Source organism: Thunnus maccoyii, chromosome 13, assembly GCF_910596095.1.
Source record: "Thunnus maccoyii chromosome 13, fThuMac1.1, whole genome shotgun sequence".
Lineage (NCBI taxonomy): Eukaryota > Metazoa > Chordata > Actinopteri > Scombriformes > Scombridae > Thunnus > Thunnus maccoyii.
Window position 1 is genome coordinate 295,001 of NC_056545.1, and position 13,538 is coordinate 308,538.

The 13,538-nt window shown below is 47.5% G+C and overlaps 1 protein-coding gene across 1 annotated transcript in view; it reads left to right on the top strand.

Moving 5' to 3' along the window:
• The window catches only part of tmprss15 (transmembrane serine protease 15), a 17,288-nt gene extending 6,867 nt beyond the window's left edge, over positions 1 to 10,421 (top strand). The window contains exons 12-27 of the mRNA XM_042431632.1: positions 1,109 to 1,274; positions 1,363 to 1,504; positions 1,955 to 2,044; positions 2,699 to 2,824; positions 2,922 to 3,065; positions 3,172 to 3,282; positions 4,167 to 4,290; positions 7,190 to 7,285; positions 7,382 to 7,431; positions 7,606 to 7,668; positions 7,746 to 7,890; positions 8,979 to 9,160; positions 9,288 to 9,383; positions 9,590 to 9,729; positions 10,144 to 10,198; positions 10,286 to 10,421. Of these exons, the coding sequence (XP_042287566.1) occupies positions 1,109 to 1,274; positions 1,363 to 1,504; positions 1,955 to 2,044; positions 2,699 to 2,824; positions 2,922 to 3,065; positions 3,172 to 3,282; positions 4,167 to 4,290; positions 7,190 to 7,285; positions 7,382 to 7,431; positions 7,606 to 7,668; positions 7,746 to 7,890; positions 8,979 to 9,160; positions 9,288 to 9,383; positions 9,590 to 9,729; positions 10,144 to 10,198; positions 10,286 to 10,419 (1,864 nt within the window). The 3' untranslated portion in view covers positions 10,420 to 10,421. The remainder of the gene's footprint in view (positions 1 to 1,108; positions 1,275 to 1,362; positions 1,505 to 1,954; positions 2,045 to 2,698; positions 2,825 to 2,921; positions 3,066 to 3,171; positions 3,283 to 4,166; positions 4,291 to 7,189; positions 7,286 to 7,381; positions 7,432 to 7,605; positions 7,669 to 7,745; positions 7,891 to 8,978; positions 9,161 to 9,287; positions 9,384 to 9,589; positions 9,730 to 10,143; positions 10,199 to 10,285) is intronic.
• The last annotated feature ends 3,117 nt before the right edge of the window (positions 10,422 to 13,538 follow it).

The window sequence follows — 13,538 nt, forward strand, 5'->3', positions numbered from 1 at the left end:
ACACAGTTAACCACCAAATCCTCCTCTCCACACTCACTGAGTTTGGCATCTCAGGATCCGCCCTCCGCTGGTTCATGTCCTACCTCTCAGGGAGATATTTTAAAGTATCTTGGAGGGGAGAAGTGTCCAAACCACACAGCTTATCCACAGGGGTTCCTCAAGGGTCGGTGCTCGGTCCCCTTCTCTTCTCATTATACACCACCTCACTTGGCGCAATCATCCGCTCCCATGGTTTCTCACACTATTGCTATGCTGACGACACCCAACTCTTCCTGTTGTTCCCACCAGAAAACAACACAGTCCCGGCTCGGATCTCATCAGCATGGATGAAAGAACGCCACCTTCAGCTTAACCTCTCTAAGACTGAGCTCCTTGTCATCCAGCCAGTCCTTCCATACAACAAAACATCAGCATCCAGCTCGAATCAACCCAACTCATGCCCACAAAGTCTGCCTGACGCTTGGGTGTCATGATTGATGACCAACTAACCTTTAAGGTTCACGTGGCTTCAGTCGCTCCCCTGGTCGATTCGCCCTGTACAACATCAGGAAGATCAGACCCTTCCTGTCTGAGCATGCAGCACAACTCCTGGTTCAGGCTCTCCTAATATCACGCATTGACTACTGCAACTCCTTACTGGCAGGCCTCCCTGCATGTACGTTCAAGCCTCTGCAGATGATCCAGAACACGTCGGTGCTTCTGGTCTTCAATCAGCCCAAAACAGCACCTGTCACCCTGCTGTTGATATCCCTCCACGGCTTCCAGTTGCTGCCAGCATCAGATTCAAAACCCTGACACTCGCTTACAAAACAGCAACTAAACAAATAAAAAAAACTATTAATGTCACTTCATGAGTTTATCTGCAGCTGCTTTCAAGTTCTGGAATCAGTCATAACTTTATAAAGTCTGACTGTGATCAAATTAACTACCACTGATGACGTTTCTTAACCAATCAGCAGCCAGTAAACCGGAGAGGATCATTTAAATGAGTTGAGGTGTGTTTGGTTAGATGAGCTGTGAGCACCTCCTGCTCCGTGTTGATGACAGTGTTACATTATCAGTAGAGGGTATTGATTACAGATATGTAAATGTATTGACTGATGTGCAGGTACCACATGTTTGGAGAGGACGTCCACCGTCTCAGAGTCCTGCTGCTCCAAACGTCTCCGTCCAACTCTGAAACCACCGTTACCGTGGTGTTTCAGAAAGATGGTAACTATGGTGACAACTGGAACCATGGCCAGGTGACCCTCAACCTGACGGCCGAGACCACAGTGAGTGACATCACACAGTCCGATCTCAATAACTGACCATTGATCAGTCAGCTGATCGATAACTGATCGATCAATTTGATCTCCGCAGGTTGTGTTTGAAGCTCTGAAGAAAGGAGGGATGAGGAACGACATCGCTCTGGATGACATCACACTGACCTCTGCTCCCTGTGGCCCCGCCCCCCCGGAACCAACCAATGTACCGCCTCCGACAACCATGCCCCCTATACCAGGTAAGACACAGACCACACCCCCTATACCAGGTAAGACACAGACCACGCCCCCTATACCAGGTAAGACACAGGCCACACCCCCTATACCAGGTAAGACACAGACCATGCCCTCTATACCAGGTAAGACACAGACCACGCCCTCTATACCAGGTAAGACACAGACCACACCCCCTATACCAGGTAAGACATAGACCACGCCCCCTATACCAGGTAAGACACAGGCCACGCCCCCTATACCAGGTAAGGCACAGACCACGCCCTCACTCAACACACCTGTATTAATATTCAGAAGAGTCTAAATCTCAAAGCTTATCCAGAAGTCAATAACATGGACAGACAGGTAGAGAGACAGGTAGAGAGACAGGTAGACAGACAGGTAGAGAGACAGGTAAACAGATTGTGTGCTACTAGATACAATCTGACTCCGCCCTTTGTGATCTGATTGGTCAGCTGACTGTGGAGGACCCTTTGACCTCTGGGAGCCAAACTCTACCTTCAACTCGCCAAACTACCCACGATCCTACGGGAACGACGCTCAGTGTGAGTACAGCTGCCTGATAGTTATACCTGAGCTTCCATCTCTGCGCCAAACTGAACTGAACCAATCAGATGTTTTTAGATACAATACGATACATCATGATACGTTACGTTATGTTACATTACGATATGATGTGATACGTTACATTATGTGACGTGAGGATACCTTACATCTGTTATGACATGTCACGATACGATGTGATCTGTCTGTTTTTGAGATCCATGTTTTAAATACTGGAAACTTTTTAAGAAATGATTCCATCAGATTTCTCTTCCGTCTTTAAAAGTAAGACAATGAAATGTAAAAGTTAACCATAAACATGCTGAACACATTTCATTCTTCATAAGTATTTTATTGTTTACATGTTTGCGGTGTTCTTCTTCTTCTTCTCTGTCTTTGTTGGCACATTGTTTCGTGTCTTGGTGTGTTTACGATGTGTTGCGTTATGATACATTATGTTTTAAGTTTAAGATAAAAACTTGACTTCCTGTTTTCAAGTAAACTGCTGAGTGATGGACGAAGAAGAAGAAACATTTAACAAAAGAAGAGAGATTTAGTCTCAAAGTTCACCATCTTTAAAAGACTCGAGCAGTTTACCTGATGTTCTGAGCTCACCTGTGAGCGGTGTGATTACCCACAATCCTCTGCTCTGGCAGGTGTGTGGACTCTTCACGCTGTGCAGGGGCGGAACATCCAGCTCCACTTCCTGGACTTTGACGTTGAAGCGACGTTTGATGTCGTAGAGGTGCGGGACGGGGTGGGGCCTAACTCTACCTTACTGGGTGAGCTGGTGTTTTTACCCATAATGCTTTTCAGCTGTGTGCTGGTCAGTAGCTGCTCATCTTGCTTCAGTCACAGGTTTGAACATTTTGTTTCCAGCTCTTCTCACCGGCAAAAGTGGCCCCGCCCATGACTTGTTCTCAACAACCAATCAGATGACAGTGTGGTTCTTCACGGACAGCTCGGGTTACGGTCGAGGATTCAGAGCCAACTTCACCTCTGGGGTCAAGCTGGGGTCAACAGGTGAGCTCAGGGTCAGAGGTCAGGCCTCTGAAGCAGTCATGTGACTGTTAATCAGGCTGATTATTGATTAGTTGTTGTTATGACGGCTCATGTGATGTGTGAACAGCTCCGTGTGCAGCCGGTCAGTTCCAGTGCCAGACAGGAAGCTGTATCCATGGTAACGGTCAGTGTAACGGCGTGGTCGACTGTCCGGACGCCTCTGATGAAGCCGACTGCGGTGAGACAACGTTTCTACTTCTCTGATGAGAAACATGAGATCAATACTGATGATCGTTTCTGATTCACAGTGTTTGTGTTGTTTGTTATGATATGTTGTGATATGTTACCTGATGTCACATTATGTAACGATACACTGTGTGATAGAACAGAAGAGAACAGGACAGAAAACGCAGCCACATTCAAATGGAGCACAGTCCCAGCTCCTCGTCTCCATAGCGACATAAGAAACAGCGTTTGGTTGCCGTTTTTCAGCCTTTCGTGCATGATTGTTTTAAGAAATCATCATATTCACAGCAGTGAAGTTTCCCTTTAAGTTACGCTGCATTACAGCGATGGTAAAGTAGTGTCACTTTATTTGGCAGGTGTGCAGCTCTGTGTAAAGCCATATTGACCTGCTGGTAACCATAGCAACAAGTAGAGACTGTCCTCATCAGAAAAACTACAGTACTGTTGACAAAAACAAGCTGTTTGTTTACATATCTAAACCCAGCAGACTGAACGGTGGAGGTATCGCTCAGAGAACATTCTGGTGAGTTTTTGTTGCTCATGACTGTAAACTGACCAGGTGTGTTCAGTGGACAGGTGTGAGACAGACTCCAGGTGTGTTCAGTGGACAGGTGTGAGACAGACTCCAGGTGTGTTCAGTGGACAGGTGTGAGACAGACTCCAGGTGTGTTCAGTGGACAGGTGTGAGACAGACTCCAGGTGTGTTCAGTGCACAGGTGAGACACAGACCACAGGTGTGTTCAGTGAACAGGTGTGAGACAGACTCCAGGTGTGTTCAGTGAACAGGTGTGAGACACAGACCACAGGTGTGCACACAGAGACTACAACATGTTCTCAGAAAGGAGTAATGATTCATGCTGTGTGTGTGTGTTTCAGTTATGTTGCAGGTGAACGGTTCAAGACGTCTCCAGTTTCAGCTCGTCTCCTCTCTGCTCACTGTCTGTTACGACACCTGGAACCCTCACCTGTCTGTCTTCACCTGTCAGTACCTGGGATACAGGTAACTCACCCGTCAGTACTTGGGTTAAAGGTAACTCATCCGTCAGTACCTGGTTAAAGGTAACTCACCGGTCAGTACCTGGTTAAAGGTAACTCACCCATCAGTACCTGGGTTAAGGGTAACTCACCCGTCAGTACCTGGTTAAAGGTAACTCACCCATCAGTACCTGGTTAAAGGTAACTCACCCTTCAGTACCTGGGTTACAGGTAACTCACCCGTCAGTACCTGGTTAAAGGTAACTCACCCGTCAGTACCTGGTTAAAGGTAACTCACCCATCAGTACCTGGTTAAAGGTAACTCACCCGTCAGTACCTGGGTTAAAGGTAACTCACCCGTCAGTACCTGGTTAAAGGTAACTCACCCGTCAGTACCTGGGTTAAAGGTAACTCACCCATCAGTACCTGCCTTAAAGGTAACTCACCCGTCAGTACCTGCCTTAAAGGTAACTCACCTGTCAGTACCTGCCTTAAAGGTAACTCACCCGTCAGTACCTGCCTTAAAGGTAACTCACTCGTCAGTACCTGGTTAAAGGTAACTCACCCATCAGTACCTGGTTAAAGGTAACTCACCCATCAGTACCTGGGTTAAAGGTAACTCACCCGTCAGTACCTGGGTTACAGGTAACTCACCCGTCAGTACTTGGGTTAAAGGTAACTCATCCGTCAGTACCTGGTTAAAGGTAACTCACCGGTCAGTACCTGCCTTAAAGGTAACTCATCCGTCAGTACCTGGTTAAAGGTAACTCACCCGTCAGTACCTGGGTTAAGGGTAACTCACCCGTCAGTACCTGGTTAAAGGTAACTCACCCATCAGTACCTGGTTAAAGGTAACTCACCCTTCAGTACCTGGGTTACAGGTAACTCACCCGTCAGTACCTGGTTAAAGGTAACTCACCCGTCAGTACCTGGTTAAAGGTAACTCACCCATCAGTACCTGGTTAAAGGTAACTCACCCGTCAGTACCTGGGTTAAAGGTAACTCACCCGTCAGTACCTGGTTAAAGGTAACTCACCCGTCAGTACCTGGGTTAAAGGTAACTCACCCATCAGTACCTGCCTTAAAGGTAACTCACCCGTCAGTACCTGCCTTAAAGGTAACTCACCTGTCAGTACCTGCCTTAAAGTTAACTCACCCGTCAGTACCTGGGTTAAAGGTAACTCACCTGTCAGTACCTGCCTTAAAGGTAACTCACCCGTCAGTACCTGGGTTAAAGGTAACTCACCCATCAGTACCTGGTTAAAGGTAACTCACCCGTCAGTACCTGGTTAAAGGTAACTCACCCGTCAGTACCTGGTTAAAGGTAACTCACCCATCAGTACCTGGGTTAAAGGTAACTCACCCGTCAGTACCTGGGTTACAGGTAACTCACCCATCAGTACCTGGTTAAAGGTAACTCACCCGTCAGTACCTGGGTTAAAGGTAACTCACCCGTCAGTACCTGGGTTACAGGTAACTCACCCATCAGTACCTGGTTAAAGGTAACTCACCCGTCAGTACCTGGTTAAAGGTAACTCACCCGTCAGTACCTGGGTTACAGGTAACTCACCCATCAGTACCTGGTTAAAGGTAACTCACCCGTCAGTACCTGGGTTACAGGTAACTCACCCGTCAGTACCTGGGTTAAAGGTAACTCACCCGTCAGTACCTGGTTAAAGGTAACTCACCCATCAGTACCTGGGTTAAAGGTAACTCACCCGTCAGTACCTGGGTTAAAGGTAACTCACCCGTCAGTACCTGCCTTAAAGGTAACTCACCCGTCAGTACCTGGTTAAAGGTAACTCACCCGTCAGTACCTGGTTAAAGGTAACTCACCTGTCAGTACCTGGGTTAAAGGTAACTCACCCATCAGTACCTGGGTTAAAGGTAACTCACCCATCAGTACCTGGTTAAAGGTAACTCACCCGTCAGTACCTGCCTTAAAGGTAACTCACCCGTCAGTACCTGGGTTACAGGTAACTCACCCATCAGTACCTGGTTAAAGGTAACTCACCCATCAGTACCTGCCTTAAAGGTAACTCACCCGTCAGTACCTGGTTAAAGGTAACTCACCCGTCAGTACCTGGTTAAAGGTAACTCACCCATCAGTACCTGGGTTACAGGTAACTCACCCGTCAGTACCTGCCTTAAAGGTAACTCACCCGTCAGTACCTGGGTTAAAGGTAACTCACCCGTCAGTACCTGGGTTAAAGGTAATTCACCCGTCAGTACCTGCCTTAAAGGTAACTCACTCGTCAGTACCTGCCTTAAAGGTAACTCACCCGTCAGTACCTGGGTTACAGGTAACTCACCCGTCAGTACCTGGGTTAAAGGTAACTCACCCGTCAGTACCTGGGTTAAAGGTAACTCACCCGTCAGTACCTGCCTTAAAGGTAACTCACTCGTCAGTACCTGGGTTAAAGGTAACTCACTCGTCAGTACCTGCCTTAAAGGTAACTCACCCGTCAGTTCCTGGGTTAAAGGTAACTCACCCGTCAGTACCTGGGTTAAAGGTAACTCACCCGTCAGTACCTGGGTTAAAGGTAACTCACCCGTCAGTATCTGGGTTAAAGGTAACTCACCTGTCAGTACCTGCCTTAAAGGTAACTCACCCGTCAGTACCTGGTTAAAGGTAACTCACCCGTCAGTACCTGCCTTAAAGGTAACTCACCCGTCAGTACCTGGTTAAAGGTAACTCACCCGTCAGTACCTGGTTAAAGGTAACTCACCCGTCAGTATCTGGGTTAAAGGTAACTCACCCGTCAGTACCTGGTTAAAGGTAACTCACCCATCAGTACCTGGGTTAAAGGTAACTCACCCGTCAGTACCTGGTTAAAGGTAACTCACCCGTCAGTACCTGGTTACAGGTAACTCATCCGTCAGTACCTGGGTTACAGGTAACTCACCTGTCTGTCTCTCTGCAGGTCGGGGGAGGCCATGTTGCTGCCAGTTCAGCCTCATGATTCACCGTTTACAACTTTCAAAGTAAACGATAACGGGACCCTGGAGATGAACATCAGGTACAAACAACAATTAGAAAAATGTCACAATATATTTTTATTTTATTTTTCAATTTTCAGAGGAAAAATGTGAAGTAAATAAATGTTTTTTTACAGTGAAACCTGCAACAGTGAGCAAGTGATCTCTCTCAGCTGTGACAACCAACGTGAGTTACACTTTAAAACAAGTTACGCTGTTAAACACAGACTGTTAAAACAATTACACTGTAAACAGCACACATCTGCACAGAGTCATAGTGTGTATTTTCATGTATGTTGAGATATTCCCGACTGTGTTTGAGTAAACAGTGTTTCAGACTGACTGAGCCTCTGACTTTCAGCTTGTGGAGTTCGGCGGATCATTAATGACACGAGGGAGACGGACCAATCATTAAAGGGGAAAGGTGAGAAAATGAAACCTGTCCTGATCCTGATGTTGGTCTCAGTCCAACTGTAGTTTGACTTGTTTGTTACCTGTCAGGTGCAGTCAGAGTGGTGGGCGGGGTGAACGCGGTGAAGGGGGCGTGGCCCTGGATGGTGTCTCTGAAGTGGAGGGGGCGTCATGTGTGCGGAGCCTCGTTAATTGGCACTGATTGGCTGCTGACCGCTGCACATTGCGTCTACGGGTGAGTGACTCCATCAGTGACAACACAAATCATTTATAAACACAAACTGTTTCGTCCTGAAACCATTAATATAAACTGGTTTCCAGTATGTAAACAACACCTAACATACACAATAAAAAACTACACACAATCTATAAACAGCATGTATGATGTCTATATGATGCATGTATGATTCATGTATGATACATGTATGATGTCTGTATGATGTCTGTATGATACATGTATGATGTCTGTATGATTCATGTATGATACATGTATGATGTCTGTATGATTCATGTATGATACATGTATGATGTCTGTATGATGTCTGTATGATTCATGTATGATGTCTGTATGATTCATGTATGACGTCTGTATGATTCATGTATGATACATGTATGATGTCTGTATGATTCATGTATGATACATGTATGATGTCTGTATGATGTCTGTATGATTCATGTATGATGTCTGTATGATTCATGTATGACGTCTGTATGATTCATGTATGATACATGTATGATGTCTGTATGATGTCTGTATGATTCATGTATGACGTCTGTATGATTCATGTATGATACATGTATGATGTCTGTATGATTCATGTATGATACATGTATGATGTCTGTATGATGTCTGTATGATTCATGTACGACGTCTGTATGATTCATGTATGATACATGTATGATGTCTGTATGATTCATGTATGATACATGTATGATGTCTGTATGATGTCTGTATGATTCATGTATGATACATGTATGATGTCTGTATGATGTCTGTATGATTCATGTATGACGCATGTATTATGTCTGTATGATACATGTATGATGTCTGTATGATGTCTGTATGATACATGTATGATGTCTGTATGATTCATGTATGATACATGTATGATGTCTGTATGGTGCATGTATGATATCTATATGATACATGTATGATACATGTATCATACATGTATCATACAGACATCATACAGACATCAGACATGTATGATATCTATATGATACATGTATGACACATGAATCATACATGTATGATGTCTGTATGATACATGTATGATGTCTGTATGATACATGTATGATGCATGACGTATTTGTGCTCTGCAGGAAGAACATCCACCTGCAGTCGTGGTCGGCGGTGTTCGGGCTTCACTCCCAGAGTGACTTGCACTCGTCACATGTTCAGACCCGACAAGTCGATCGCATCGTCATCAACAGAGAATACAACAGACAAACCAAACAGGCCGACATCGCCATGATGCATCTGCAGCAGCCAATCAACTTCACCGGTCAGTGACATCACTGAACGGACACATCTCACCTGTCAGTTACACACCTGTCACCTACACAAAACTCAAGTGTGTGTGTGTGTGTGTGTGTGTGTGTGTGTGTGTGTGTGTGTGTGTGTGTGTGCAGAGTGGGTCCAGCCGGTGTGTTTACCTGCCGACGGTCAGAAGTTCACAGCAGGAAGGAAATGTTTCATTGCAGGATGGGGACGAGACGCCGAGCAGGGTGAGACACATGAAGAGACTCACCTGTCTGTCTCTCACCTGTCTGTCTCACCTGTCTGTCTCACCTGTCTGTCTCTCACCTGTCTGTCTCACCTGTCTATCTCACCTGTCTGTCTCTCACCTGTCTGTCTCACCTGTCTGTCTATCTCTCACCTGTCTGTCTCACCTGTCTGTCTGACCTGTCTGTCTGACCTGTCTGTCTCTCAGGTTCCCTCCCTAACGTTCTGCAGGAGGCGCAGGTTCCTCTGGTGTCTCAGGATCAGTGTCAGCAGCAGTTACCTGAGTACAGCATCACCTCCAGCATGCTGTGTGCCGGCTTCCCGGAGGGCGGAGTCGACTCCTGTCAGGTAACGGCTCACCTGGACTCATCCTGACGGTTACAAACATGTCATCGCTAGGCAACCACTGACATCTCTGTATAAATCAAGGACTCAGTTAAACTGCCTGAACGAGCGCACAGAAGAAAAAAAACACGAGACGAAGGCAGTAAAACTAACCAATAGGAGCACAGATACGTTTGATTGGCAGCGGAATCAACCAATGGAAGGCCGTAAACTGCTTCTACGGTTCAACCTATATTATATTTATAATATAATCATATTGTTTTATAGTATAATTACATATGTGTAATTGTAATCATACATTTATAATAGTGGTTTGTCTGTAACTGGAGCTTCAACCTGCGGGACACAACAGGTGTGACTGAGCTGCGTGCTGATTGGTTGAACACATGTTAATAAAGGTTGTGTTGCTGTTTCCAGGGCGACTCTGGAGGTCCGCTGATGTGTCTGGACGATGGACACTGGACTCTGATTGGTCAGTCTCTCTCATACATACACACATACAGTATATTATTGTAGCTGAGATGTGATGAAATGCTCCGTTCTGATTGGTTCCTGACAGGTGTGACCTCGTTTGGGATTGGCTGTGGGCGACCTGAGAGACCAGGAGTCTACGCCCGAGTGTCCTCCTTCACCTCCTGGATCGCCCAGACCAGACGCTCTTCCTCCTCCTCTTCCTCATACTTTAAACAATAAACAGGTCCAGCATCCAGACCCAGACCAGACCCCCTCACTGTAGGGGTCCAGCATCCAGACCCAGACCAGACCCCCTCACTGTAGGGGTCCAGCATCCGGACCCGGACCAGACCCCCTCACTGTAGGGGTCCAGCACTCAGACCCGGACCAGACCCCCTCACTGTAGGGGTCCAGCATCCAGACCTGGACCAGACCCCCTCACAGTAGGGGTCCAGCATCCAGACCTGGACCAGACCTCCTCACTGTAGGGGTCCAGCATCCAGACCCGTACCAGACCCTCTCACTTTAGGGGTCCAGCATCCAGACCCGTACCAGACCCCCTCACTGTAGGGGTCCAGTATCCAGACCCGGACCAGACCCCCTCACTGTAGGGGTCCAGCATCCAGACCCGGACCAGACCCCCTCACTGTAGGGGTCCAGCATCCAGACCCGTACCAGACCCCCTCACTGTAGAGGTCCAGCACTCAGACCCAGACCAGACCCCCTCACTGTAGGGGTCCAGCATCCGGACCCAGACCAGACCCCCTCACTGTAGGGGTCCAGCATCCAGACCCCGACCAGGCCCCTCACTGTAAGGGTCCAGCATCCAGACCCGGACCAGACCCCCTCACTGTAGGGGTCCAGCATCCAGACCCGGACCAGACCCCTCACTGTAGGGTTCCAGCATCCAGACCCGGACCAGACCCCCTCACTGTAGGGGTCCAGTATCCAGACCCAGACCAGACCCCCTCAGTGTAGGGTTCCAGCATCCAGACCCGGACCAGACCCCCTCACTGTAGGGGTCCAGCATCCAGACCCGGACTAGACCCCCTCACTGTAGGGGTCCAGTATCCAGACCCAGACCAGACCCCCTCAGTGTAGGGGTCCAGCATCCAGACCCAGACCAGACCCCCTCACTGTAGGGGTCCAGCATCCAGACCCGGACCAGGCCCCTCACTGTAAGGGTCCAGCATCCAGACCCGGACCAGACCACCTCACTGTAGGGGTCCAGCATCCAGACCCGGACCAGACCCCCTCACTGTAGAGGTCCAGCACTCAGACCCAGACCAGACCCCCTCACTGTAGGGGTCCAGCATCCGGACCCAGACCAGACCCCCTCACTGTAGGGGTCCAGCATCCAGACCCCGACCAGGCCCCTCACTGTAAGGGTCCAGCATCCAGACCCGGACCAGACCCCCTCACTGTAGGGGTCCAGCATCCAGACCCGGACCAGCCCCCTCACTGTAGGGTTCCAGCATCCAGACCCGGACCAGACCCCCTCACTGTAGGGGTCCAGTATCCAGACCCAGACCAGACCCCCTCAGTGTAGGGTTCCAGCATCCAGACCCGGACCAGACCCCCTCACTGTAGGGGTCCAGCATCCAGACCCAGACCAGACCCCCTCACTGTAGAGGTCCAGCACTCAGACCCAGACCAGACCCCCTCACTGTAGGGGTCCAGCATCCGGACCCAGACCAGACCCCCTCACTGTAGGGGTCCAGCATCCAGCCCCCGACCAGGCCCCTCACTGTAAGGGTCCAGCATCCAGACCCGGACCAGACCCCCTCACTGTAGGGGTCCAGCATCCAGACCCGGACCAGACCCCTCACTGTAGGGTTCCAGCATCCAGACCCGGACCAGACCCCCTCACTGTAGGGGTCCAGCATCCAGACCCAGACCAGACCCCCTCACTGTAGGGGTCCAGCATCCAGACCCGGACCAGGTTTTCCTTTAATATGTGACCTGTCTGTATATATAATTATACATTTAAAATCATTCAGCAACATGTGAAACATTATTTGTGAACCGGTCGGTGATTTGCTGTTTTATATCTAATAAACATAATAAACAGCCTTTTGTCTGGTCTTTAAGGTGGATTTTTACGGTTTATTCTTGAATTATCAGCTGTAACCAACAATCTGAAATAAAACCTTCTGTGACTGGAAGGTAAACAGCGTCTGTGTGACAGTTCAGTGTTTCATTATAACTTCCAGAGAGAACGTGAGTTGGAGTATTTTGGTTTTTTATGGACTGTTCTTCAGATACTGTGGGATTGTAAAAACATTGTGCTCAAATATATGAATATTCTTGCCTTAAGATTTTGTGTCTGTTTTTTTATGAAAGGTTATTATTTACACAGTTTGTGTTCAGTGATTGTGCAGGGAGTATGTTACGTCTTGTTGCAGTAAACACTCTCAGTGTCACCAGAACAGTGTGAAGTCACACTTTCCTTTTTGGTTTTTGGGAAATTTGCCAAATCTAAAATAGATCAACCAGACAAATATTGTTCTACAAGCTTCTTTAAGTGTATTTTTGAACACTGGAATCAAACACACCCTGTGTTTCTGTGCAGCGACAGCATTTATCAGATCTAACGAAACTCCACCCTCACCTGACTCACCTGAGACGAAGCAGGAAACACACAAACTACAAACAAACAAAAAAGCAGAGACACACAGACTGAAAAAACAGACGATCATATTCACCTTCAGACCAAACTAACAACTTCCTCTGAGTGAGAACAGCGTTTTCTAACCCCAAACCCAGAACCAGCACCACACTTTTCTGAAACGCTGCTGCAAACTTCACGTCTCTATTTCTACCTGTTTCCTGCACAGTGAGAGAAACGTCAGGTTGAGTGTCAGTTTGACTAAAAACTGGAGTCAAAAGGGAAAGTAAACGTCAGTGACGTTAGGAGAGGAGGGAAGGGGAGCCATGACGGACTGAACTTCCTGTCTGCTGCTGCCTCCAGATCAGAGGAGGATCTCTCTGGCTGCTGGGTCTCTGGAGCGTTGCCCCGGCATTAGGGAGACAATTAATGATCCCAACAATGGTGTCACATCAGATACACATGAGGTGATTGCTCAAAGAACTGACATTTGTAAACTCAACAGAAATGTGCTTAAGATTACATCCTGCAAATGACGATATACTTATTCTGTACGTACAATAGAACGTGATTACCTGGTTAGTCACCATCTGTTTGGATATAAAGCATGTTATATTGGGGGTTTGGGTGGATCACGGCGCCATTAGAAGGATTTTTCTTTGAAGAGATGCTGTAGTCTAAAAAAGGTTGAACCACTGTTTTATTATCATATCAGTAAAGGGACTGAATATTAATATTTCATTCTCAAACA